Here is a 27779-nt window from a genome sequence, read left to right on the forward strand (position 1 = left end):
TGGGAAAAATTAAACACGTTTCCTAGACAATAAAAAAATTCGTTCATTTATTTGTATAAGGGATATAAGCGATCATGTTTTGAAAAATATTTTTCAAATCAATCACTTTTCGAGAAATAAAAGGAGCATAGGAAAATAATTTTAATGATAAATTATTTTAATCCATACAAGCGATCATTTTTAGAAAAATATTTTTTAAATTATTTATTTTTCACGAAACAAACAGAACCTTAATGTGAAAATTAGCAATGTGACTCTTCCCATTAAGTGTTTTCCGCGATGATTTTTCGCCATTTTCTCTCAACATCACAACCATGTCATTGACTACCTCTAAAATCCCCCCATGGTCATGTATAATAACGCCAATCAAGAACTTTTAATTGTTAGCATAAGAGGAAAATTTACATGAAATAGGCTAGCAATTTTCGGGTTTTTTTTTTCTAATTTAAATTTTTTAAAATAAATATTTACAAAATTATTTAAAAAAATAATTTTAATTTTGGTTTATTTATTCTTTGTCTTTCTTTCTCTGCCTGAATTGCCGAGCGGGGTGGGGGTGGGCCCCCACGGGCCCGCTCGCCAGCCATTGCTAGCGGCGGCGAGCCCCCCAATGTGGCGCCCCCTCTCCTTTGTGCCGCTCTTCCTCGCCCTCCGTGTGACACTCTCCCCGCGTATGTTTGTGCCGCGAAAGGGAGGGGGGTCTCGCCCGCCGCCTTGACTTCGTTTGCAAAGCTATAGAGCAAGAGTGGGGGATCCCCTCTCCCCCGCATTTTGCGCACAGTAGCGTCAGGCGTTGCGGGCGTGTAGATACTCTAGATTTTCTCTTGCTCCCCTCTTCACTTCTTTAAATTCCATCTTCCTCTCCTTCTCTCATTTCTTCTCTTTTTGCAAACGCTTTGTCGCTCTCCCTTTCTTTCAAACGTTCTTCGTTCGTCTCAAAACATTCTCTCATTTCTTCCCTCTTTCAAACTGTCTCTCTCTTAGACGCTCTTCTTGTCCTTCAAACGCTCTCCTTTAGACACATTTCTTTATAGTTAAATATGAATTTTTATTTATATGTTGTTAGTACTACATTTTTATATTAATATTTAAATTAATTCGATACTTTTTCTTCACAGTTTGAGCTCCTCATTCGGTGCGTGCACTCTCTCGATAATTTGAGGTAAATTTCTTTTTCATTATTTTTTTGCAGTTTCGTAAGTGTAGATTTATTTATGTGATTGTTATTTATATCTGAATCATCTATGTTACATATAGGTTATTAGTAATTTGTTTTAAATTTTTGTGAATGTAAATATTGTTTTAAGAGTTTAAAATGAATTTTTAGGAAAATAACTAAAAAAAAGGGTTATCAGATAGACATTACGAGAAGTGTGGGCCGCATTTGACCCGATAAAAAAAAACAACGAGATCGGGGGCGATTTTTTATTTTACTGTCTCCAAGTATGCTATCGTGTTATCCTTCATGACTTTCTCTAGCGCTCTATTATAAAAAAAAATTTAACAAGTAGAGCCGTAAGCAACAAAGCTATGAAGGAGAATCAAAGTAGTCATTTTCTTGAAACAGAATGAAAAAAGTTTCTAATCTCGTTAAATTTTTTTTGGACTCATTTTCGCAATTATGTCCATATTCATTTTTAGGTTATCGATTGATGCGAGAAAATATTGTTGCACTCCATTTTTTCGCAAAAAAATAATTATTTAAAATAATTTGAAAATTCGGAAAAAGAAAATTAAAAAATTAAAAATTGATAAAAAGCATAGAAAAGAAAAAAATAAATAAAAAAATCATTGAAAATTCGATTTTATTCGGTCTAGGAAAAAATTATTGTACCATGGAATATTATGGAAATTTGGCCTCGATTTTTAAAAAAAATTGTTCATTTTACGGGTTTTTTCCAAATTATTTTTTTAAAAAAGTATTTACTAAATTATTTTTTAAAAAATATTCAATCATTTTTCTCGGAAATGCAAAAGGACCACATGGAAAATATTTTTAAAAATAATTTAGTAAATATTTTAAAAAATTAAATTAGAAAAAAACCCCAATTTTTATTAATTATAAATCTTAATAAATTTTTACATTAATAATTACTAATTATGTTATAAAGATAAGCTTCACACGAAAAAAATATAAATACAATAAATAATATAAGTATCAATAATTAAAAAAAATGAAATAAAAAAAAAAAAAAATAAAAGGGCCCTTGGTCGGCGGTTCAACATCACAACCCAATTGTCGATTGAGGCGGCCCACCAAAACCCCTCGCATGATCATGTTGAGCGGGTCTCATTCGGCAACACAATTGCCGAAATCAAGAACTTTTAATTTTTTTTAAAAAATAATTTTATAAATATTTATTTTTAAAAAATTAATTTGGAAAAAAACCCGCATTTTTCTATATTTGTATTTGCTTATGTAAAATACATATTCCGGTCTTTAAATCAAGGCAAACAAAGAGGAAAACATAAAGGCGGCGGGGCTCCCTCCCACTGTTCAGTTCATCTTGGGTGATTGGCAGATGACGGGTCGCCAAAGGAAGAAGCTTTCCCGCGCGTCGCGCTCAGGCGCGAGCCATGTATCTCCTCCTCCCCGTCTCCTCTTCCAAGCCCTAATCTCTGCTCTTCAATCTCCTTCGGTACATCTCCTTCTTCTTCGCTCCATCTTCCTCGCGTTTTGGATTCCGTCTCGTGTGCTTCGATTTGATATCCTGAGATGATGGTGGTGGTGGTGTCTCAGTAGCTGCCGTTGCAACGCTGAGGCGTTTCTGGCCTCTCTTGTGTCCTGATTTTTGTTCGATTGCTTTCTTTTGTTCTTTCTCCCTAATTTGTTGGTAGAATCTGCTCCCTCGTTCAGTTGATTGTGGTTTTTTTTCCAGGTGCCATTGAATGCGTCTCAGCTGCTTGTCGAGAACTTGAAGCGCCTGGATTTTTGAACTTTTCTCGAGCTTATTCTCTCGAGGTGATTCATTTCTAAGAAGATTGGTCGGGTTTAAATAATGAAATGCTTGTTGTTCGCTGAGTTTTTTTTATCCATCATCAAAGTCGTGTGAACTTCCATTTTCTGGTTATGAGTTACCTAATATGAGGAGTGAAACGTAACATAGGTTTCCCAGAAGTAACATAGATTTCCCAGAAGTTCTTACTGGGGTGAATGACATCGCTAACAATTACCAATGTGGAGAAACAATAACTCTTTCGAAGTGGTAGTTTGGTTTTACCCAAGTAGGTGCATATGGGTATATCCTGACATCTCTATAGGATGTGATGACTGATGAATGAGGATGTTTGTGTGGCTATTTTTTTTTCTTCAGTTAATTGCAGTTGTTTGTAATGGCAGTGTCCCAAGCCATTGCTCTTGAAACGATTGCGTGCAGTGTTGATGTGCTTCTCTTTGAGAACGCCAGACAGCTCTTGCCTAGTCAATGTTTTACCACAACAGGATATATGTAAGCTGTCCGAAAACCTATACGAGGAACTTTGTGAAAGGTCTCAACAATTATTCTCTGCTTTGCGAGAAAATTCCATCAGTCAGAAGCATGCAAGGACACTGTCTACCTCCAAATTGTGGAATAACGTTGAAGAGCTAGCCTTGTTGTTAAGGTGCTGTTTGTCAGTATTAACTCTGCTCAGCTTCGACCAAAATCTGATCCTTGAGAGAACACGAGTTCTCCTTTCAATACTCAGCAAGTTAATTTCTTTTAGTTCAAGTGAAAATGATGAGGAGGCTTCTATTTCTTTTAAGAGGTTCCGTTGGGAACGCAGTTACCGTGAAAATGGGTTCACTACTTCAGTTGCAGAGGACCTTGTTGCATCCTTACATTTTCTTCAACCTTCAGATCGACACAGGTCACTCTTAAGTGCACTTCTGGAGGTACTTTCGATAAATTTTACCTGCTGTGTTATGTTATTGTAAAAATATCAGGTTTTCTTTTCTTTTGCTTTTAGTGCAACTGCTCGATGAGATCCTAAAATAGACTCCATGTGGACTTCCACTTTTTTGGGTTTGAGAAGTTTTTATGGATTAAGTAAGTTCTGATGCTGTCATGTACTATATTTGAAAACCATAATGCATCAAAATCTAGAAATTCAAATGCTTATTGACTGGTCTCTAGCAGAGATGAGATTGAAGCAATCATGTCTGGTACAATCTTGTTGAATGGGATGACTTGACACTAGATCTAGAAACTAAGAAAGCCTAAGGACTTCCCCCATATTGCTATCAATGTCTTCATGTTGCATGACCTCTTAACCTTACAGCCATTCAGCTTTCTTATTGTGGAAGGGCTCGAGGTATATTCTCAAAGGGACGTTTATTATTGTACTAATGTTGTTGGAAGATGCCATTATACAAGCTGAAACATGATATACTCCATGCAGATAGTTCAAGATGTATGAATCTTGCTTAAAGTTTTAGAGGCTATGGTTGAAATTTGGAGTAGTGGCACAAGATCTCATTCCATCAGCTTTTAAAAGTCCTTCAGATGGTTTTGAGTAACAGTTTGTATGAAGTGTGGATTTTCTAAAACTTTGTTTTCCTTGAGACGAATTGCAAAAACCATAGCCTAAAGAAATTACTGGTGGATGATTAAAAGTAAGAATCCAGTAAGAATAGCTCCTTCAGGATGTTGGGAAGTGGAGTTCCACGGGGATGATGAGGATCCAGAATGGGATATTAAATCCTTTTTCTTGTCTCTTCTAGCTACTTTTCATGTATAGGATAAATTCTTCGTACGATAATCAACTGAGGTGGATGTTAGAGTTGATCTAATTATTATTTTTTTTTTTTTGGGTCGAAATCTAGCTTATTTTCAGTAAGATCATTCTTTAGCAGGGGTAATATAAGAATCAATCTGCATGGCAAGTCATATATTAGATGGAGTATTATTTTGTTAACGTCCCCTCTCACGTGCAAAGTGGATGAGAATGGCATGTTGAATTGACTAACGGGGAGCCTCACATGAGACATAAACTGGGCGGATTTTGGCTATGCTATTATGTTAAAAAATCCAATCCAAAAGTTTAAGTTATTAGTGGTGGGAGACTACATGAATATGAGGTCCCTTGAAACCCAATAGACAAGTGATGTGGAATATTTCAATAAGGGACTAACATTAACAAGAACCATATGCTAAACGAAATATTAAATAGGACATGAAGAATTGAGCTATGATACCATGTTAGAGATCTCACTTGGTATTAACTTCCAGAGTAAGGAGGGCAAAAGAAAAATAGAAAAGGAGTTTTCTGTATGTGTTGATTCCATGTTGACTATAATTGTGAATCCTGTTGAGCATTGTCTTATCTTCAGGTTTTTGCAGATGAACTCCTGTTAGAAGAATCACTGAGGGGTCTCTTTTTATCTGTTGATTCTGCTTTCTTCCCTGGTGAAAATCTATTTATGGACAATGATAATCATCATAATGTTGGAGTTGTACTAGAGCTGATGGCAGCTCATCTTATGCTGCTGGATTCTAATGAGGCAGCAATTGGAAATATTTTGTACAGAATAGATGGGCACCATTGGAAGGAAAATGAAATTCCTGAACTTAGTTTGACTGGAGCCTTGGCATTACTATTGAACCCTATTGTGCCTTTTGTGCCAAAGATGCTTCAGGCACATTTAGTTCTGGTAGTTTCTGAAGTTATGGATACTCGCATGTTCTCCTTAAGCAGAGGGCCAGATCTTACAGAGATAGACCTTTATCTGAAAGCATTTGAAAGGTCTGTCAATTTGTACAAGATGCATATGTGTGACTTTTATGTAGGTCGTTATGCTCCAAGTGCTGAAGATCCATTTCCTTCATGTATGCTTGGGAGAAGTCAGCCATCCTTTCAATGTTGTATTAAGCAAACGACCAAGGAGAAACTTGATCTTTTTGTTGCCAAATTAGAAAATTCATGGAATTCTTACTGGCGGAACATGATTTTGGAAAGCAAAACAGACATGTTATCTGCATCTATGGCGCATATCAAGTACATATGCAATGTAGTGACTTGGTCAGACATAGATGACATCTTATCAGTCTTAGAGTGTGTGATTTTAAAAGCATATAATCATGACCCTGGTCATAGCATCCCTCACAAAGATGGGGGAGTGAGTTTCCAGGATGTCTATCTCCTTTCATCCATTCTGAATTTGATGGGCAATTCCATGTTCCAAGTAATATGGCTCTTCAGGAATAATGGGTACACAAGTTGTCTACACACCTCACAGGATTTATCTTTCCAGAGACAGCACAATTTCTTACTTGAGATGGTCCGCTGCTTTCAACAATTTGGCGTTCATTTACCAGTTCAACGATTCTTATTTGAGAGGATGAAAGTGCACAAGTTTAGGCATGAAGAGTGTATAGGAGCACTCTTTCATTTCTTGGGACTGCTATCATTATGCTTTGACACAAGGTTTGACTTTTTAGTTAAGGCTTGTTTGTCTATGATCATGGTGCTCTTGAATCTGATTATTTTGGAAGAAGGGGATTTAGTTGCTGTAAGGTCGTTACTGGCTCTAGAAGGAGAATCTGCGTCTCGTGGATTTGTCTCTAAAGAAGAGGTAAATTTTTGTTTGATCCTTGTGTTCTTATGCATGCCTTTGCCGATTTTTGATCTTCATGCTTCTAAAATTGACAGATCCCTGCAGTTGACAATTCTACTCAAAAAGTTGCGTCCACATTTCAGAAAATTCAGAGACAATGTCTGAGGTTAGAGTTATTTTCTTTATCGTGCAGAACAATGGTTGCTTCTTTAATTTATGCTGTAGAAGCTTTGATCGATTGTTGATAAACTGGCGTTTATGTTAGAAATACTTCTAGTAGGTAATTCAGTTGAACTTACGATTAGGGATGTACAAAATACCTGGTCAGCCCCAAAAACCAAACCAAACTGGTCGAAACTAACCGAAATCTGGGTTTCTATGAAGGTCATTTTACTTTTTGGTGGAAATTTGTTTTACTTATCTGGTTTGGTTCAGGCCATTAGGTCTAAAAACTGCGGACCATGAGGTACAGGGTCTGACCATGTATAGCAGAATCTCTGGAGTTGTATTATCCAATGGTGATGGCCTTTCCTCTATCATTCTCCTCAAAAGCCATCATTAATTCTTGGGTGTTAAGCCATGACTCTGGTAGTCCACATCTAGGAGTTTTACGTCCCCCCACTCTCTCTCTCTCTAACTAAGGTGTACCCAATCCCCCAAGCCTTGCGTGAGATGCTCTCTATACCTTCAAGATCGAAGTTGAATTTTTCTGTGGCTCACATATGATAGTACTTGCTCAGTCTCGGCAACGCCAACCTCATTTAGTTAGTTGCATTGACATTGGCTGCTTTGCCCATTTTTTTTTTGTGTGTGTGTCTATGTATCTGTGTCTCTCTCTCTCTCTCTCTCTCTCTCTCTCAAGAGGAAGATGAAAGAAGGCTGAAACCGGTGAACCAATCCGAAGGAACCAGTTCTTAATGGTGGCGCTTAGCGTTCTGCATCTCTCTCTCTCTCTCTCTTATGCATGTGGAAGATAAAAGAAAAAGGGTGAAACCCATGGTCTGACCGGATACAACCGGTTCGCTTGAGTCTTTGAGGTACACATCTGGTTGTGGTTTCACTTTTGAATGTTTCAAACTGAAGCAGAACATTCACAACCACACTTACAATTGTCATTCCTATCTCATTGGTAGTTATGTCCATGTTAGCTCTGCTTAATTTGATTTTAGTGGGATTTTGCTTGCTTACACATTATTATTCCTGGGTACCTAGGAGAATCTACAATCAGTCTCACTATTGTGATCTGCTCTTTGGTTCTCGGGGTAGCCATGTCTTTTCTAACATGTCAATATGAAATTCCATTCTTGGTTGGTCACCAGCGTGTTTCATGAACAGACTGAAGTAGGATCTCCAGAATATTGAAGGCAAATAAGAAGATGAAATGTCTACCTTCATAGCATTGCCGTTCTCTTATTTACATGTAGCCTTCTATGATAAAATGCACTTTCATATATTAGTCAGGTAGCTTCTACATCTTTTCTTGATCCCGCCAAAGTTGCGAAGCATCATGTAATTGCTTCAGTTCATTGCCCATTTTGGTCCAATTACCAGACAAAACTCGTTATTCTTGTTCAACATATTCTACTATGCTCCAATTCAAAGAGTAAGGTCTTGCCTTCATATTCACTTTTCTGGGATAGTGTTTTATGCTGCTGTATACTTTACAAAACATCTGAAATGTGCAATCAAGGTTTTATAGCTGAAATGCATGCAATATTGTTCTTTTGATCTTGCTATCTTCAGCTTTTATTCCTCCTTATTGTGTATACAGGATGTTTTCTACCAGTTGCATAAGCAGTAACATCCAAGAAGTGCAAGTTGATTCTTCTAATAATGCCTCGGGACCGAATCATATGGAGTCTTTTTGCATGGAAGCGAGTACAGAAGAAACCTGCAATGGAGAAATCTTTCTCAAGTGTCTCCTGGAAGACTCAAAGAAGTCATGTGATTTTGGTGATCTAGTAGATTTCATTGAGCTCAAGAAAGGGAAGGATTACATTGGCTGGTTGAGGAATAGGAGTGAAATACCGAAGAAGGAAAAGCGAGAGGATGGCTGTCTTGAGGTGGAAGAAAAAGAAATTGACTTGGAGAACGATGAAAGGTAAGAAAACCTAAGCTGTTGTTCAGTGTCGTGTCCGTCGCCATTTTTCATTTTTCCATGGAGAGAAACAGCAAACTCTTCTTTTTATGTTGACATGACGTGCTATTTATTGCCCGAGCAGTCTCCCAAAATGTAAATTATATTCACTGTATTAGGATCCTGGATAAGTAGTGTAATTATTTAATCCGCTTGTTTCTAGTATAGTACAGTGTTTGTATTAGTTCTAGTGTTAGTCTTCAATTGTTACATATAATATCCGAATTTGTCAAGCATGTGATCAAGCTTGGTATAAGGCTAAATCAGACTCGAGATTGTTTCTACTTCATTTTGATGGTTACAGTTTCATTCTTCCGCTCTGACCCTTTTTTTGTTACACTTATCCTTTCTTTGCACTCTTACCTGAATTCCATTCTAAGGCTATTGTTCTTCCTAGCAAAGCTGTGTCATGAGACGGAGCTTTCGCTTTTGTAGCCGCTGCCGCCTTCTTCGGCCAATCATATATCGGGATATTTATGAGGTCCGTCGTCCGCTTGAAAAAATTCTCACGTAACCATATGTGGGTTAGATGGTATAGGTGCGTTTAAGTTGGTTTATCATCCAATTTCAATGTTGGTCCCACCATCATGTGATTTGGGAAGAAGACAATGGTCAAAGAAAATGGATGTTGTTGATGCATTCCCCCGACCCTTGTTCTGAAATCGCAAAGTCTGGTGTGGGGGCGTAGTCGAGTCAATCTACTTGCCATTAGCTCGAGCTCTGTTTGATCATTACTTGAGATTGTACTGAACCGTCTGATTTCGAGTCGAGTTCAAACTTGAGGTACTTGAGTATCTTATAAAGTGGAGCTCAATTTTGCCAATACTAAACTCGATAGGCTCACCACCGTAATCGAGCCTAATCAAACGTTTTCTTTTTGAAAAATCTTTTATGATAATAGAAAGACAGAGAAGTTCTTAAAAATATGTGACCTACTCATTTCTTTTCTCTCCAATTCGCAACTGTAGAACTGTCCGACCCACAGCTTTCGGAAAAAGGAGAGAATTAATATGTCATCTATTCCATTACCTATTACACATATGTAAAAACTTGACAAATTACACATATGTAAAAACAGAGGTGGTCGAGAGCCTGACAGACTCTCGCTTGCCATAGTAAGAAAAAAATAAAGAAAAGAAAAAAGAAAAAATATCAAAAAATTATTATTAAAAAGTTTAGCCAATGATTTTTTGCCAAAATTTGTTGGGTAGATTCAATTAGCAAAACGTGAAAATATTTATGATTGAATTGACAAAAGTGTAATTGAAATCTAGTAATCGCAAACTTCACAGCGCTGTAGAAATGGGCTTGCTGTCCCGGAGGATAAAAACATGACTGTCGGACTTAAGTGACAATATGATTGTTTAAAGATACATTTTGACGAGCAGAACCCATTTTTTAGGTTTAGATTGTGTTTTAGAATTATAGGAACAAAATATTTGAGGTGTTAACAAAGTGGCTTTTGACTTAACAAGTGACCCCATCGCTTACCAACGCGTTCATTATTTTACCATCCTCATATTTAGTGGTAAATTACCAAGTATTTTACAATTTCACAAGTAGGCCCGCCAATTAATAAGTAAACTACCAACAAAAGTACGATTATACCGTCTTCAAATCCAGTATCCGATAATAGATTACCGATTGCTGTGAAAGCATTACAATTAGACCCGTCGGGAACTTTGTAACACACTGTTGGAATGCTATTTCATCATGCCACGTCTAGTAATAGATTGCGAAGTACTTTTGAGATTTTATGATTGAGCTCCAACGAAATGACGACTTAGCATGAATAACAGTATCCAGTAATATGATTGATTTTTGTCAGTCACCTGAGTTTATTAACGAAATTGTGCCAATTCAGTCATAAACTTTTTGTTGTGGTCGATTCAGTCCTAAATCTTTTGCAATTGTGTCAATTCAGTCCATCTAGCGATTTTTGGCCGGCCGGCGCAGATGTGGTTGCCGGCCGGCCGACAACCTAATATTTTAATTAATTATTTTATTTTTTTCTTTTCTTTTCCTTTTCTTATTTTTATTTTTTTTCCTTCCCTTTCCCTTCCCTATTCTTCGGCTTCAACTTCCTTGTTCTTCGGCTTCAACTACACCAGTTCACCAACCCGAACCAGCTGCAGGCCACCCACCACGCCACCGTAAGTCCACAACCCCATCATCTCCGCCTTCGCTCCGCCCCCGCACCTCCTTGCCGTAGTCGCCGCCGCGCCCCGCCTTGGATCTACGTGTTGAGGGCCGCCGGGCCGATCCACATCACGAATGGTTGCGTGTTCACCGGACCTCGGCGAGGCTCTTGTCGGCCTTGTCATGGCCGAGCGAGGCTCGACCTCTCCCACTCGGCCATGGCGAGGTCGGACCTTGCCTAGTCCTCTAGCCGGTCGCCGGCATAGGACCGGCTAGAGGTAGCACGAGGAAGGGGAAGATGAAGCGGAGGGAGGGAAAAAAAAGGAAAAAATAAAATAAAAATCACAAAAATTATTAAAATATTTGGTTGTTGGTCGGTTGGTGTCCACGTTAGTGTCAGCTGGCTAAAATTCGCCGGATGGACTAAATTAGGTTTAGGACTGAATCGGGAAAAAAAAAACATTTAAGATTGAATTGACACAATTGCTATAAGTTTAAGACTTTTTTGGTTATTTCCAGTTGGTTCCGCTATTAGCGAACGGAATATTAGAATTCTGCTAAATGCCAATTCTTGTTGCAACAAAACAAAGGACGGACATTCACACGCAGGATGCTGCAGCTTGTACAAATGGAAGCTAGTTTTTAGCATCATTATTCGTAGGTTACAATACATTCTTAAGGTCCCTCCATAGCCATCTTTATTGACAAGGCAAAAGCACCCAACAAACTTCCCCAAAACGATTGATCCGAATCCTCCGACCACTCCCTCCACAAAGCCAAAACCGGATCATAAAAAGGCCACCCGGACCAAACCCATGGTGCATATAATCTCTCCGGGAGAGGCTCCACATGGACATATGTTATGTGCTAATGCTCCATCAAGGAGTAGCCTTCCTTGGGCGGGACGGACCGGGCGGGATTCCCGGGAAGCCGAATGAAGGCTGGAATGGAGATTGAGGAAAAGGAGTCGGGTACGATGGCATAGGGGTTAATAATAGTCCTGGAATCCGCGGAAGAAGGACCACTGCCTGCTCTTGTGATGGCTGGAGTGGGTTCCGTGGCAGGACGGGGTCCGGCTGAAATGGGTTTGCTGCCAAATTAGGAGGAAGAAAGCGCTCCGGTCGATCGAGTGGTGGGACGGGTTTTGAACTGCCGTTGCCAGGATTGTTTTTGGAAGGTGTCCCGAAAACTGGGGGCAGATTTGGGAGCCCAGGAAGAGGAGGGAGAGCAGGGAGTTGCGGCAGCGGCGGAAGCTGGGGAAGCAACGGGACCGAAGGCACCACGTTGGTCACTGGTGGGAGGTCCGGTGTGGCAGGGTCTTGAAGTGGAGGGGGGAACGTCGGATCATAACTAGGAGGCGGAAACTTGAATCTTTTCTCGGAGCCGAACTCTGAGCTTGGCTTTTCGTCGCACAGGTTGGGTTGTTGCCGGGGCCTGAACGTGAAGACCCCGGCGGAGAACACGTGATCTCCATTCTTTCTCATTTTGAAATGGAGGGACGATGAGGTCACGGCGGAGGCCAGGGCGCAGTTTGGCTCGCTGCTGCTGATCAACTTCACAGAGCAACCCTTGATTCTTCTCACGTGCTTACCGATTGAGAACGGCAAGTAGACTTTGAACTCCCCATGCTCGTCAGTCTTCGCTTCTTTGCGAAAGCTCAGTTTGGCGCTTCCGTCTTTGCATTCGACTGCCACAGATGCACCTGCACAGAACAATTACCATAAACTATCAGCCATTTATGTATGAACCATAAAGTTCACACAAACAACAAACCAGAGGCTAATTTGTCGTGAAGCCTAGCACAGATTGGACCTGGAATGAAGTGGCTGGCCTTCGAGAACGCTTGCATGAAGCACGTGTCACAGTAGACCATGCCGACGATGGCGGTGGAAGGAAGCTTCTTATCGTGGGTGGCTTCGGAGATTCTAAATGCGAAACGTAGGAACAAGAATGCTATCAGAAACCAAGACATTTTTATGGTCTTATGTAGAAGTTATTCTCGAGACAGAACCAGAACGAGACGAGGCACCGGACAATAGTCTGGTCTCACTGTCACTTGTCCCTCTTTTGGCAATAGTCCGAGGCATATAAATAAATAACATGCTCATCAACTTGCGAAGCCTTGACCCCCCGCAAAGTACTCCTTTTATGACATTCATGCCGAAGCCAGTCAACTAAAAGCTTAGCAGCAGTGAATGTAGAACGGGTTCCTGCCACCGAACACCCCTCAAAGCACAGGCGAAATGGATGATCGAAAGCCAAAAAGGTAACCAAAGAGAGAGGCCTTGGCATGATTGCTGTTGGGTGTTAGAATGTGAAGTTGCACTACACATTTATTGAGTTCGTTCGTTTGTTGGTTAGGAAACCCTGTTCAGCGAATAGTTGGGTCGCTGTTGGCTCACGAGATCCCCTTGATGAGCCCCAAAGTTTCATGGGATCATCTTGCTACAACCAACAAATGAGGGAACTGTCCACATGGGAGTCTAGACACATGCGGTCGTTCCTCTCGAAAGTGAGTATGAATTGAATGGAGATTTTTCATGGGAAATTACTGTCCTGGAGCACCTACATGTCCTTTTCGACGTCGATCTAGCTGAACACCTTTTAGAATTAGGACACGAAGTTGAACGAACTTAGTAGCAACCTTTGCGTTTGCATGTGATGGATGTGGAATAGACGCAACATATGGAATATATTCGGTGTCTACGTCGACCAAAAAATCTGACATCTATACTGTTAGGAACGTGAGCGATCTGTTCTAATCGATGTTTCGAGATGGTCTTGCAAAATTTCTGGGCCATTTGATGCACTTTCGTGTTGTGGCAATCCAAGAGAAGAGGCAAGAGTTTTTGCTAGAGTTGCTAGAAGTTTAACCATGTCAGAAGAATCGTACTCAAGAAATATAAGGCCATGCAAAGATGATAAACAAAGGTTATCACGTGCACGAGCATAATGTTTTTCATCAATTTGCACAGGAAAATTCCAAAAAAGGGTCTAAGTGCTCTTATTTTCACAAATAAGGGCCTAAAGTGGAACTTGTTTTAAATAATAATCGGAAGTGTATTCATTATATTAAAGAAGGGCCTGAAGTGCACATTGTTTCAAATAAGGGCTTGAAATGATTGTATTAGTCTCAAAAAAGGGCTTGGTTCACTTTAGTTAGGGGCATTTTAGTAATTTACTATTTTATTTTATTTTTTCCATTTTACTATTTTTTAAGATATTTTGGCAAAAAAGTAAAAGATAAAAACAAAGAAATAGAGGTGGGAGGCCTCCCGCATGTAGCTGCTGTCCCACCACCGCCGACCGGATGTAGCAATAGTGGCCCTCGGTCGGACTCGGGCAAGGGCTAGCAAGTTGTCGCCTTTAGTTAGAGGGGTTGCTGGCTCTTGCCGAGGCACCAGCGACCTTGACGGCCATCGCCGCCGCCTTGCCAGTTGTCGGGCGGCAACCACAGATGGGAGGTTTGACCTCTCACTTAATTTTTTCCGTTGTTTTTAACTTGTTGTTTTGTTATAGTTTAATTTAACAAAAAAATAGATTAAATTTACATTTTACCAAAATACCCTTGATCGATTGGAAAAGTTGGCTAGCCGGTCGACCGCTAGGTCAGACCCTTATTTGAAACAATCATAGCCACTTGAGACTCTTCTTTGAGACTATAATGGCACTTCATGTCCTTATTTGAATCAAAGTCCATTTTATGTCTTTATTTGAGAAAATAAAAGCACTTGGGGTTCTTTTTTGAAAATTTCCCATTTTCATAGGGCGGCCCTTTTTCACTCTCTTTCACTAATACACTCCATTTCACAGCGTTTTTTACCATTTTGTGCTTGTTGATCGGCTAAAATGTGAAACAAACCGAATTAATGCACCAAGAGCAATACATCAGAATTTGGAGTCCACCTTCAACTCCAGCACAGCGAATCGACCTACTTTTGTGCTTTCCTGGATTATTCCACTCCCTTTTTACCGAACCTCCAAATCTTGACTACATAATCTTTTATGATACATAATTTAATCTGCTATCAATTGGAAATATCCTTTTTGAAAAATACTTTCCTAAAAGTAATAGTTTATATCGCTTGAAATAATTAGTTAATAAGAAATATTTTCATTATCAATGACAATTTATGTCTAAATATTTTTATTGACCATGAAAATATTTTTCGTTCATTCAATTTTGTAAGTGATAAAAACGATTATTTTTACAAAAATATTTTTTAAATGATTTATTTTTAGCGAAACAAAACAACCCAATATCAATGCCTAAAGTTGAGTATTCATGACCATATATATGGATGAACATGGTTCCAAAGTAGAATCGGATAATCGGCTTCCAGTTTGGTTCCAAGTTCTGATGAACCAAAATAGGTTCCCAGTTCTATTTTTCCTAGGAGCTGCCTAGTTTCGGTTCTCTATTCTAGAGTTCTGCCTCTCGACCGCACGACCTCTTGTCCACTGGCGACTGTCAATCGCTAGCGAGTGACCTCCTGTCCACCTGTTCCATCACCAATGACTGTCCCTCTCTGGCAAAGCTCTTTCCTTTTTCAATTTTCACCTTTACTCCCCAAGATCACTAGCTTTCACCTTTACCTGTCGCACGACCTCTTGTCCACCAACGACTGTCTATCGCAGCTTCGTCAACCTCTATAAATCAGGTAATGTTTATGCATTGTTTTGATTGTAGTTGGAACTGAAGTTCAGCCTTCCCTGTTCAAGCATGTGTCGGACCATAATCTATTCGACCAAATGCCCTAAAGGCATGATTGAATGGTCCAAGGTATTATCAGATCCGTCACATGGATTCAAGCATGTGTCGGAGCATGTGTCGGACCATAATCTGTTCGTCAAGAACTATATAGTACCGTTCAACTAGGATGAAAAATACTATAATTTCCAACACTAAGGCTCTGTTTGGTTCAGCATTGCAAATGAGCATTGGGGCTCTAAAGTCCCTTGGCCAAATGTAAATGGTGATTGATTCATTTTTTGGCTCACTTTGAGGATATCCAATTGCATCTCAAATGCACTCCAAAGTCCTTTAGCCCAAAGTACCTTTAGAGGTACTTTGGGCTAAAAGACTTTTGCAAAATGCAATTAATTTTTTGTCACCTTCGCTTGCCGCCACCGCCCACCGCCATCGCCCATTGGCCGCGGGTCGCCGGTCGCTAATCGTTGCCGGCCGCCACCGTTGCCGCCTTTTTTTTCAAAAGGAAAAAATATTTTACAAAGTTCATTTTTCACCAAACAACATTTACATCAAAGTTACTTTCTAAATGTGTTTTCAAAATACACTTTACCAAACATTACTTGTAATTTTGAAAAAGGCCTTTAGCCCAAAGGTATTTGCATTTTCTTAAAGTCTCTTGGCCAAATGCTGAACCAAACAGGGTCTAAGACATTTCAGTAGGATTAGATGTTATAATATTATGGATGATGTGATCTCACATTTGATTATTTCATTAACGTTTTATTGATTACATTAACTTGAGTGTTAATTATTCTTGCCTAAAAGTCATGACATGTAAAACTTAATATAACGTCTTGATGGACAACGTTATTCGAATAGGTGCGAAAGGGAGAATATAAAAGGATCATCTAAGCCAAACCCTCTTAGTTTTCATTCTAACATACATTCAAAACGTACATGGAAGAGACACCTATCGTCAACCGTTAAACGCTCCATGAATTCCGATTTATCAATGGATGGAGGTAAGCACAAATTCTTTACGTTCCCACATTCGATCCCGATTATATGCAATTTTGTTGGACAGCGTATAATCGGTACATTCGATCTTTTAGAATTACTTATAGGAAACTTCAATTTAAGGGCCCCAAGTGTTCTTAGCTTTTCAAATAAGGGTCCGAAGTTGATCTTATTTTAGAAAAGGGTCTCAAGTGTCCTTATTATCTCAAATAATGGCATGTAATAGTCATAATTATTTCAAATAAAGGCTTGATCTCCCCGGCCGACCGGCTGATCAAATACTCCTACCGATCAAAGGTTTTTTTTTTTTTGTCAATTTAAAATTTAAACCTAATTTTTAATTAAATTAAATTAAAAATAAAAAAAATCAAAGTTAAAAAAAAAATAGGTAGCGTCTCCGGGCGAGAAGGGTTGCCTCTCGCTCGTGGTCGCCACCCCGTTGTGGGTGGAGTGGAGGCGCCGAGGCATTGACGACCCAGTAGGCTAGAGGCGAGGGCCCTCGCCTCGGTAGAGGGGAGACTGCCGACCTCTCTACGGACCAGCCGGATCGTCGCAACCCCGGTGGTGACTACTACCCGGGTCCGGCAGAGGGTTGTGACCCTCCCCCGGACTCGAGCAAAGGCCGGCGACCCTTGCCCAAGGAGAGGGTCGCGGCCCTCTCCCTGTTATGGCGAGGGCTAGCCGGCCCTCGCCTACGATTGGCGGAGTCACCAGAGCCTCAACGGCTTTTGCTATCGCCATACCGGCGTTGAGACGACGGCCACAAGCGGGAGAGCTGACCTCTTGCCCGGCTTTCTATATATATATTTTTTTACTTTTACTTTTTTTAAAAAAATTTTGGAAATAGAAAAAAGGGAAAAAACAAATAAAAAGAATTAAATTACGGAAATTCCCCCACCAATAGGTGAGCTTAAGCCCTTTTTTGAGACTATATGGCCACTTTAGTCTCTTATTTGAAATAATATCCACTTCATGCCCTTATTTGAGATAATGAGGGCACTTTAGGCCCCTTTTTGAAATAAAGTTAACTCCAAGCTCTTATTTGAGAAAATAAAGGCATTTCGGACCCTTTTTTGAAAATTCCCCTTACTTATATTTAGTATGAGTAGATTCGTTGCTTTGATGAATTACGTGTTTTAAGTGCAATTTTTGTGGGAATTTTTGAGTAAATTATAAATTGGGGCTTTTTTGGCCGAAAAGAAAATTCCAGCAAGTCACAACCTGACTTCAGATTTGTAGGGTCGCCTTGTCATGGGGAACAAATGCCCTAAGGCATCTAGGCATTTGGTTGTTTGCTGAAGACGAATTAAGCCAATAACTTTCGCGGTGGTTAGGGTTTGCATACGGGCGAATTTCGCTCAATTTTGAGAAAATTTCTTCACCGTTTTCGTAATTCTTGAACCTATGTGGTTACGCCAGCGTGTTGAGCAAAACCCATCAATTATTTTGGTCCACGATGGGTTCTTGGAGAAGAATCAAATAGCGTTTTTTGCGGCGGGAATGGCAGAATAAAGAGCGAGTAGGCGAGAAGGGGTTTATTCTTGCGAAGAAGATGGAGCGCGTGCATGGCATGCGCCCACATCCACTCGCCCACATGGGAGTTTTTTTTTGTTCAAAAAAGAAAAAAAAGCCTTTGGGGAATGGGGCTTGCTGCGTGGGGAAATGTGGGAGACGTGGGGACCCACGTGGGATTTTGGGTGGTTATAATTACTAGTGCCCCCACTTGGTTAATTTACAGAAGCGTCCGTGACCACGTTAATTATCCCTTGATTGCTCCAGAAATTTATGGTTTTGCCCACTTCAGCATATTTACGATTTTACCCATTCAGTTAATTTACAATTATGTCCCTGACACGTGAATTTACCGTTTTGCCCTTATATGCAATATTATTTTGCGTGAAATTAAATGTCTAGTGATCTATATAATTTTAGTTAATTAGAGATTAGCAACAACAACTCTAATTGATTAAAAATTATATATTAATAGCCTCTTGATTACATATAGTAATGAACATTTACTTGTAATTAAATGTATTAATACAATGAATTTTATCTCACGGGAATTTTCATTATATTAATATGATTAATTAGGTTGAAATACCATATTATTTTTCTTAATTTCCCCACAAGGATTAGGAAAAAATAATTTAATATGATTGTTTCATCATACAATCATTATGAATTAATTTAAATTAGAAACTTAGCCCACATGCATTTCTTGATGTTATTTGATTCATATTATATGACATGTTTTGCATGGGTAAAACATGATTTAAGTAAATTAACTTCAAATTTTGTGACATAAGTGTGTATGCATGATATGCAATTTTACAATCTGTGAATTTCTCTGAATTTAAGATGATGTTCTCATCTTGAATTGTGAAAACTATAAAGTTTGGAAGGAATTAATCCTCTTCTAATTGGGGTGCATGGACATTGATTATGCTATTCGAAAGGACGAACCAACTGCCCCTATATAAACTAGCACTTCGGCTAAAGTTGCTCTTTATCAATAGTGGGAGCGGTTCAACTACCTTAGTGTGATGTGCATAAGGACTAAACTTTCTGCTAGTATTCGTGGTTTAGTTGCTCAGCATAATAATGCCAAAGCCTTGCTAGCGACTATTGATGTGCAAATTGTGTCTTCGAAAAAGGCTCATCCCATGATCTTAATAATAAAGTTTTCATCGTTGAGGCTCACCATTGTTAGAGGTTTGTGTGAGCACATTATGAAAATGAGGGATATTGTGGCTCGGTTCAATAACCTTGAGGTTGAGATACCCGAATCCTTCCTTGTATACTACATTCTGAACTCTCTTCCACAACAGTATATACCTTTCAAGATCTCTTATAACACACATAAGGAGATGGGGGCAATTATTGTACTCATGACCATGTGTGTACAAGAGGAAGAAAGATTGCTTATGGAAGCGGGGGAGAGTGTTGTTTTGGCAACACAAGGAAAGCATAAAGGGCAAGGCAAGTGTAAGGGAAAATGTAAAGTACCGCCCCAAGTTGGCATTGAGAAGGAATCCAAATGTTTCTTTTGTAAAAAAAGGGGGGGCATATAAAGAAGGATTGCATCAAATATAAGGCATGGCTCAAGAAGAAAGGTGATCCAATCTCTTGTGTTTGTTATGAATCTAGTATGGCTAATGTGAGTCACAACACTTGGTAGATTGTCTTTGGATCTACAATCCACCTTTAGAAATCCTTCGAGGACCGTCAATGCCAAAGGAAGGCGATGGGAAGTGAACAACACATCTATTTAGAAAACAAGATTCGTTCGCATGTGGAAGCAATTAGGATATGCAGATTAGTCCTCCATAGTGGCTTTGTTTTGAATTTGAAAAGGACCTTTTATGTACCTAGTTTCTCTAGAAACTTGATTTTAGTTTCAAGTCTATCATTTGGTTATTCCTTAACTTTTCAAATTCGACCTTCAGTTTGTCATATAAATCTGAAATTGTTGGGAATGGTATTTTGTCTGATGGTCTTTTTTGAATTAATTTCCAAGATAATGCCTTTTATAATGCAATGCATGTTCATGATAACATTGACATAAAATGATGTGTTGTGAATGAAGGTTCCTCTATTTTGTGGCACCGGAGATTGGGACATATCTCCATAGATAGAATTAAGCAATTGGTAATTGATTGAGTACTCAGTGCTTTGTATTTTATCGATTGTGATACTTGTATGGATTGCGTAAGAGGAAAGCAAACCAACAAGTTAAAGAAATGTGCCAAGAGGAGTACTATGGACTCATATGGTTAGAAATATTTCATCACCTTCATAGACGATTATTCACGTTTCATGTATATTTACTTGCTTCATAATAAGCACGACGCATTAGATGCCTTTAAGGTGTTTAAGGTCGAAGAATGCGGTCAGCAAATTAAGATTGTTAGATCAGATAGAGGTTGGGAATACTATGGTAGATACATCGAAGATGGACAAGCACCTAATCCGTTTGTGAAGTTTCTTCAATAGTGGGATAATTGCCCAATATACTATGATCGGTTCTCTAGACCAAATGGTATGTTAGAAAGAAGAAATTGAATCTTGCTGGACATAGTGCGCAGTATGCTTAACAACTCCAAACTTCCTAGCTCCTTGTGGATTGAAGCTCTTAAGACAGTAGTGTACATATTGAACCGAGTTTCGATCAAGGTTGTCCCAAAGACACATGTTGAGTTATTCAAAGTTAGAAAACCGCCCGTCCGAAGTGAGAGTCTACAATCCATAAGAAAAGAGTCGGGCCCAAGGACTTTAAGTGTATTTCGTTGGATATGCCAAAAAGTCCAAGGAATATAGATTTTATTGTCCATCTCATACCACTATGTTTGTGGAATCAAGAAACTCGAGTTTATTGAAAATGACTTCATTAGTGGGAGCGATCGATTTCAGGATACTATTCCCGAGAAACATCATTCGGATGCTCGACCTTTCGCTTCAAGTACTAGATTGATTGTTATTCATAACACCCTTGCACTACAAGCGGCTGTTGAACAATCAATCACCGAAGCTCTACAATCTGTTGATATTGATCCGGTAGATCTAATTGTTCAATAATTACCGGAAATTGTTGAACAACACACTCCTCAAGAGAATGTTGATGCAACATTAAAAAGACCTACTAGAACAAAGAAATCAAGAATTCCTAGTGACTACGTTATGTATCTACAAGAATATGACTATAATATTGGAGCCAAGGATGATCTTGAAACATTTTCGCAAGCCATGAGTTATGGTGATTCCAATGTGTGGTACAATGTCATGAATGAAGAGATGAGTTCTATGGAATTTAACATAGTCCGGGATTTGGTTTCGTTTTCTAATGGTGCGAAGGAAATTAGTTGTCAATGGGTCTTCAAAACTAAGGACTTGTTGCGACCCGCCTTCGGCCTCTCCCGAGGGTCCGGCGGGTTTAGAGGTATTGTCATCGATCAATGGCGTTGACTCTCTCAAATCCTACCTCACATGACTTTGGATTTCTTTTTACTAATTGGCAAACTAAAATGCTACTAAGAGTCGCCACTAACCTATTGGGGTTGGCTAGAAACCAATCGAGACACGGGAGTGTTATCTCGATTCCTACGCAACCAGAGCTTCTAGGTTCGAGGATTTGTTTACGCTAACTAGATAATTAGCGCCCTTTCGATACCTAACCAGTCGATATTTCCTAAGGTGACCACACATTCTACATATCATTTTAAACTTATCGGGTATCTAGCCAAGTACTAAATGATCATGCATAAAGTTTTTCTGTCATTTCGTGCAATTACTTATTTATCCTTAACCTAACAATATAGTAAAAGCGATTAAAAGACAGTTTTTCAAAAGATAGTGTTGTAATAAACACTCAATCGGGTAAATATGCCAAATAAAAGATTGGAATAAGCACATGCAGACCAAATCTATGATGGCGATATTTAAACAAACAACTTTGATCAAATGTTGAATTACAATAGTATCGAATCGGATTGGATATCGGTCTTCAATCAACGCCAATTTAAGGCTTGAAAATTCACATTAGGGGTAAAAAGGTCATGAAAATCAATTTTCTAATTTTCTGAAATTTTCTAATTTTTTTTCAATTTTTTTATTTTTTATATTGTTATATATTTTTTAATTAAAAGGGACTGGGTCCGGGTTGGGTTCTTGGACTCGAACCTGGATCAGGTCTTTTAGGTTTGACCCGATCTAAGAGAGAGAACCTGAGCTGGGCCCGGTTGGTATAAAAGAACCAGGCCCAATTTTCTTTGTCATAACCGAATTGGGCTTATAATTTCTCCTAGCCCAGCTCCCTTTTTCTTTTCGCTCAGCCTGCTCGGAGCCTAATCTCCTCTTCAATCTTCTTGGGCCAACCCGTCCGAAAAGCCCATAATGACCAACACAAAAGAAACGTGGAATGGCCATGCTACTCCTATTCATCGTTTTCTTTATGCAACATCCCATCCTCTGCAACACTGCACGGCAACAGCACTCTCTCGACGCCATCGACCTTCATTCACCTTGCCACCGCAGCACCGACGTTTGTTCAACGCACCGTCGCGAGACTTCTTCACCGTAAACGCCGGGCTTGTTCGTCTACTACGGGGAACAACGTTATTGGATTTACCCACTACACCACTACTTCTCATTATCTTCCAAGTGTCACCTTTTCTCTCGCAACACCCAATGATAACATTGTACTCTTGGCACTACTAGGCTTTGCTCACCTTCGCGCCGCACCTTTTGGACTTGTTCTTTGTGTTGCTACCAGGTCACGCCCACAAGACCTCCCGGAAGCCTATTGGTTTTGCCCATCTCGTGTCCAACTGCGTTCGCTTCCACATTGGACTGCCATCGGTTCGAGCTCGCAGCCCGCGCCGCTGGCGGTTCGAGCTTGCGGTCGTCTCTGCACCTCACGTGTGACCACTGGTTCGGGTTGCGCACTGTCTACGCTTGCGTTCCTATGCCATCAACTCAACTGGACTGACCTAACTCCGCTTCCTCGCCTTGCCCACGAGCCATCGGCCTTTTTCTGCCCAACGGACGTGACGGCTAGCGATCGGCCCTACTAACTTCTCACTACTTCCACCCTCAAGTGTCGCTCCATCTCACCACGTTGAAGGTCGAAGGGAAGGGACCGACCGAGAAACTAAATGAGCTGGGGTACGAGACCAAAAACCAACGATGCTAGCTCGGAAAGTTAACGGACGCATAGATAGTGAATGAAAGGGAGCTAATGACTCATTTGAAAGCTAGAAACAGCAGCGAAACGAAGCTACATGTTGGAGAAGAAGCACGCGACTAAGTCTATATTACACGCGAGCCTAGATAATGGAGTTTAGTTCATTATTCCGGCCAAATAGGGGCGGGCTTACCTGATGCGGGAGGACGTCGGTCGGGAGTCGATGGGCGGTGGTGGTAGCGACGACGGTCTCTTTCGGACAAGGTGAGACTGGTTCCTACTCCCCTGCACTACAACTCTCTTTGACCTCTCTCTGCGCTTACCTTCTACTCCAACTTTCTCTCCCTTTTCTCTATTTTCTCTCCATTTTTTTGGGGTCGTCGAACCGAACCCCCCAGCCCAACCTATAGCCCGCCCACTCCTCCTTCTTTTATCCTCTTCTTGCCTTGTTCCCCAAGTATACTTCCATGGACAAGAGTAAAATCTGCTTGGTGGGGATGTGGGTCAATTGGAGACCATGTGAAGTACACGGTATACTTGAGAGTGACGTGATGGTGTATAGGGAGTTGGTAGAGGAAACATTGAGAGAGAGAGAGAGTGTGTGTGTGTATGTGGGTTTATGGGTTTCTACGTAAAGATAAGAAACCCAAAGAGATGGGCCTACGAGATGAGAAAGGGCCCTGGTTGGCCCGCATATGCAGCCCTGTTCGAGGGAAAAGTAGAGAGAATGTGGGTCAAGCTTCGCCCGAGCGGGCTTGACTAGCCCGATCAGATTTTATTCCTTTTTTAATCATTTTCTTATAATTTTTTTAGGTTTATGTATTTTTATTTTCTTTTCTATTTGCAAAAGAAAATAATAAAAAATGCATATTTAATAAATGAGACATATTCTTTTTTACAGAGTAAAAATAAATATAGGACCGCCAAAATTAGGTGTCAACAATCGCCCCTCTTGGAATGGGAGCTTAAAGAGGTTCCATTTCAAGACGAAAGGACACTTAATTTTGTCCAAATACTAACTTGACAGTGCTTGGGAAAATCGCCAAAGCAACTATCAAGACCAAAAATGAGGAGACTCACTCGGAGAACTCGCTCCGGGGTTCCACGCCTCTCAAGACCTGTGCATACAAGGTTAATCGAAATAAACAAAATCTCTAGGACGACTGTATAAACGATACGGGCTTGACCCTTTGGGGGAAATGGCACGATTCACGATCTCGGACTTATGAAAAGGCGATTGAAAAAGTCTCGGTTCATGGTCTTTGACCCATGAAAAGGCTATTGAAAAGTTACAATTCATGATCTTTGATCCATGAAAAGGCGATTTTGAAAAAGTCACAGTTCACGGTCTTTGATCCATGAAAAGTCTATTGAAAAACTCGGTTTACGGTCTTTGACCCATGAAAATGCTATTGAAAAGTCACAATTCATGATCTTTGACCCATGAAAAGGCGATTTTGAAAAAGTCACAGTTCACGATCTTTGACCCATGAAAAGGATATTGAAAAGACTCGGTTCAAGGTCTTTGATCCATGAAAAGGCTATTGAAAAGTCACAATTCATGATTTTTGACCCATGAAAATGTAATTTTGAAAAAGTCTCGGTTCACGGTCTTTGACCCATGAAAAGTCAATGTTGAAAAAATTCTTAGTTCAAAAGACCCATGAAAAGGCTATTGAAAAGTCACAATTCATATTCTTTGACCCATGAAAATGCTATTGAAAAGACTCAATTCATGGTCTTTGACCCACGAAAAGGCTACTAAAAAGTCACAATTCATGATTTTTGACCCATGAAAAAGCAATTTTGAAAAGGTCCCAGTTCATAGTCTTTGACCCATGAAAAGGCGATTGAAAAATCACAATTCATGATCTTTGACCCATGAAAATGTGATTTTGAAAAAGTCTCGGTTCACGGTCTTTGACCCATGAAAAGGCTATTGAAAAGAAGGGAAATGGGTTGAGCATTATATTATGCTCACCAAAATGAGGAACCTATTTATGGAATGGGCTTTAGGAAGCTAAAGTTCACATTATCTATCCAAAAAAGGTTAGATCCAACAAATAATAACTTCAATGGGGAGAGAGTGCTATTCCGGGATTGAACCTATACCTTGGCCTCTGGAGTACATTCTTTGGATTGCATGGGACAAGCTCTCGACCCTAGCACTTGCATGTCGATCGAAACTTGTTGAATGAAGTGGAAATATCATCAACGAACTCGCCACTCGTGAATGACACTCGCGTGACTTGGCTCTTGGTAAGCGCTTGGTGTCAGATCTATTCCGGGCAATTAGGCTCCCTAGACTAAGAAAACTTATTGTGGAATCGGTTTAGGGACTCTAAAGCTCGCTTAACCTATCCAAACAAGATTAGCTCAAACAAATACTAACGGCAATGAACATCCGTGATATGTTCATTCACAACTTGAAATTTGCCATCGATAACCGACTCGCTCAAGCCGGGTTCCTACGCAACTTAGGACTTTCAAAACAATTTCGGAATGATTCGTAGATGGCATTAAATGCATGGGCAGATAAAGCTAAGTCTACTTCTTGGGGAAGCTACTTGGCACAACGCGAAACCAAAAGCTTCTCACTCGGTTAGATGACATCCCCGACCATTAGACTCCATGGGGAAAATTAATTGATGGGAGAACCGTTGTTCCCGAAAATGATTTTTTTTTATTTTTTTTGGGTGAAAACTTCGATTAATGAAAACAACAATTTCGCTTAATGAAAAGGGTTTATTGAGTATGCCACGCTAAGACCTTCAATCTGAAAGGGCTTTTCACACACTCTTCCCGGTGAATATTTCTTGATCCCGATCGTTCACTTGAGGGTTCCGTGATAAATACTCTCGAGACCTCGTACTCTTCTCGAGTCTAAGGTTTCTGACATATTCGCAATGCATACATTGTTGATCAATCTGAAAGGTCTTTTAGGGACCATAATGTTAGCTTAGTCATGGGCTTACACAATGGGTTTCTCCCGCTTTGAGGCCACACTGGGGAAATATGTAAAGTTGTTATCTTCGCCGGGTTTACAAGTTAAGAACCCGAAAGATAAGACAAGAAATGATTGGCTCTACTCCTTCGAGCGGTAGCTTCTTTGTAAAGTCTTCATGTCAACTCGAAACATCCCAATAGGAAGAGTCTTCGAATGGGTTGCAATGTTGGTTTGGGAAGGCTTATAAGGCTTTTTTTTTAATGGGGGTTTATGAGTTAGTGGCCATCTTGGTGTCTTTACCAATCTCGCTCTATTTGGGGAAAGCAACCGACTCTGGGGATCACACCTTGCCTCGAGAGTCCAATGAGCTGCCTGTTTTTGCCTGGCAAGAAAATTTTTTTCTCTATTTTCTGCATTTGTTTCTGTTTGAGTTAAGCTCAATGCTTTTCTGCATTTGGATTTTTCCTCTATGGGCTTTTGCCTTGCTTTTACTAAGCACTTTGCTTTTTTAGCCCCTTTATTGTTCATTTCCTTTTTTTTTTCTTTTCTTTGCCTTTGTCACGAGCTCTCTGGACTCTCAAGACATTCCACGGTGACATCGATTTTTTGGTAAATCATTCGTCTTGCCCCAATTTGGGGAGATGATCACCACTCCGGTTTAGAAATAAATGATTTCGGGCTCAACTTGGCTAGCAAACGGTATTCGGTGTTTAGGTAGAGAAAGAAATGCTCTTCTTCATTTTGGGATGCTTCGAGCCTCCATAAAGATTCACCTAAGTTACCACACAAAGGTTAACGCAAGTGAAGGCAATTAAATCTTTCTTACCTTTTCTCCGATTCATTTCCAACTACGATCTCCTACATTTGCCCCGGTGTGGGGTGGTTTTTGATAGGGGTATTTTGAAATTCTCTTTACTCGGGTTCAAAGTGTCTAGCAAGGGATATATTGTATATGGGGAAAAGAAGAAAGCGCCTTTCGTCACCTCGACCCTTGTACACATTGCGAATGAATCTTCAATCCTAAGATACGAATCTTGTTATCATTTCACTCAATGTCAGAGTGTATCGGGGGTGTGTTTAGGGTTTGCCACTCATCTTAAGCACTTTCACTCGACACACTCAATACCTCCGTTTCATTTAGCAAAATCATCTAACCAAATGAACTTGCAGGAGACTTCAATGCAAGATGCATGTATGCATGAATGGATACACTAGTTTAGTGAACGTGGATGCTTTTCCTTTTTTTTTGGCAAACAAGTTTGTTTACTCCAATATGACCGGGAATGAGATGTTTTAACAATGCTTTATGGATGTAACAATTGTTATGACTTGACCGGGGATGAAACATTTGAACAGTTATGCTCTTTATAGCAATTTTAGGAAAGGGATACTTACCCGGGCTGCAAAGACCAATTGACCCTTTGTGTCCACTCTTCCGAGGATCCGTGCTTACAGAGTGTCTTGGGATTTTACGAACTGTCCCATTCCTGGAAGTTATCAAAAGAGCTTGGTGCATTATTGTAGTAATCGATGTGGTAGGGGCACTTCTTAAGATAAATAGCGACGCAGTTCTTCGCCGACCCACTCGTCCCGATTTCGTTCCGGGCGAAATGCTCCCCTCCTCTTGCAAAA

General features: G+C 40.0%; 2 protein-coding genes and 1 long non-coding RNA gene across 4 annotated transcripts; 1 reads left to right on the forward strand and 2 right to left on the reverse strand.

Moving 5' to 3' along the window:
* The first annotated feature begins 2489 nt into the window (after nucleotides 1-2489).
* Nucleotides 2490-8991, forward strand: LOC115755541. 2 transcript variants are annotated; one of them, XM_030694982.2, is made up of 5 exons: nucleotides 2490-2639; nucleotides 3341-3874; nucleotides 5312-6553; nucleotides 6631-6701; nucleotides 8307-8991. In XM_030694982.2, the coding sequence occupies exons 1-5, from the start codon at nucleotides 2523-2525 to the stop codon at nucleotides 8638-8640; spliced, it is 2298 nt and encodes a 765-aa protein (XP_030550842.2). In that variant the 5' UTR covers nucleotides 2490-2522; the 3' UTR covers nucleotides 8641-8991. The 2 variants fall into 2 exon arrangements, with proteins under 2 accessions (XP_030550842.2, XP_030550843.2); XM_030694983.2 differs by having other exon boundaries at nucleotides 8322-8991.
* Nucleotides 8992-11363: 2372 nt separating this feature from the next.
* Nucleotides 11364-13075, reverse strand: LOC115755540 (proline-rich protein 4-like). The gene is made up of 2 exons (XM_030694981.2): nucleotides 12624-13075; nucleotides 11364-12513 (listed from the first exon to the last, which is right to left on the reverse strand). Exons 1-2 carry the CDS (start codon nucleotides 12781-12783, stop codon nucleotides 11690-11692), a joined length of 984 nt encoding a protein of 327 aa, XP_030550841.2. The 5' UTR covers nucleotides 12784-13075; the 3' UTR covers nucleotides 11364-11689.
* A 2352-nt stretch (nucleotides 13076-15427) lies between these two features.
* Nucleotides 15428-23541, reverse strand: LOC125316209. Its single transcript, XR_007199514.1, has 3 exons — nucleotides 23531-23541; nucleotides 22646-22648; nucleotides 15428-15568 (listed from the first exon to the last, which is right to left on the reverse strand). It is a non-coding gene; the product is annotated as an uncharacterized LOC125316209 (long non-coding RNA).
* Between the last annotated feature and the right edge of the window lie 4238 nt (nucleotides 23542-27779).

The sequence above is a fragment of the Rhodamnia argentea genome, chromosome 8 (genome assembly GCF_020921035.1).
Source record: "Rhodamnia argentea isolate NSW1041297 chromosome 8, ASM2092103v1, whole genome shotgun sequence".
Taxonomy (NCBI): domain Eukaryota; kingdom Viridiplantae; phylum Streptophyta; class Magnoliopsida; order Myrtales; family Myrtaceae; genus Rhodamnia; species Rhodamnia argentea.

Coding starts and splice junctions, on each gene's coding strand:
- LOC115755541 (XM_030694982.2), top strand. CDS start 2,523: ATGACGGGTCGCCAAAGGAAGAAGCTTTCCCGCGCGTCGCGCTCAGGC. Junction 2,640..3,340: donor CTGCTCTTCAATCTCCTTCG/GTACATCTCCTT, acceptor TTGTAATGGCAG/TGTCCCAAGCCATTGCTCTT. Junction 6,554..6,630: donor GATTTGTCTCTAAAGAAGAG/GTAAATTTTTGT, acceptor TAAAATTGACAG/ATCCCTGCAGTTGACAATTC.
- LOC115755540 (XM_030694981.2), bottom strand. CDS start 12,783: ATGTCTTGGTTTCTGATAGCATTCTTGTTCCTACGTTTCGCATTTAGA. Junction 12,514..12,623: donor GGCCAGCCACTTCATTCCAG/GTCCAATCTGTG, acceptor TGTTCTGTGCAG/GTGCATCTGTGGCAGTCGAA.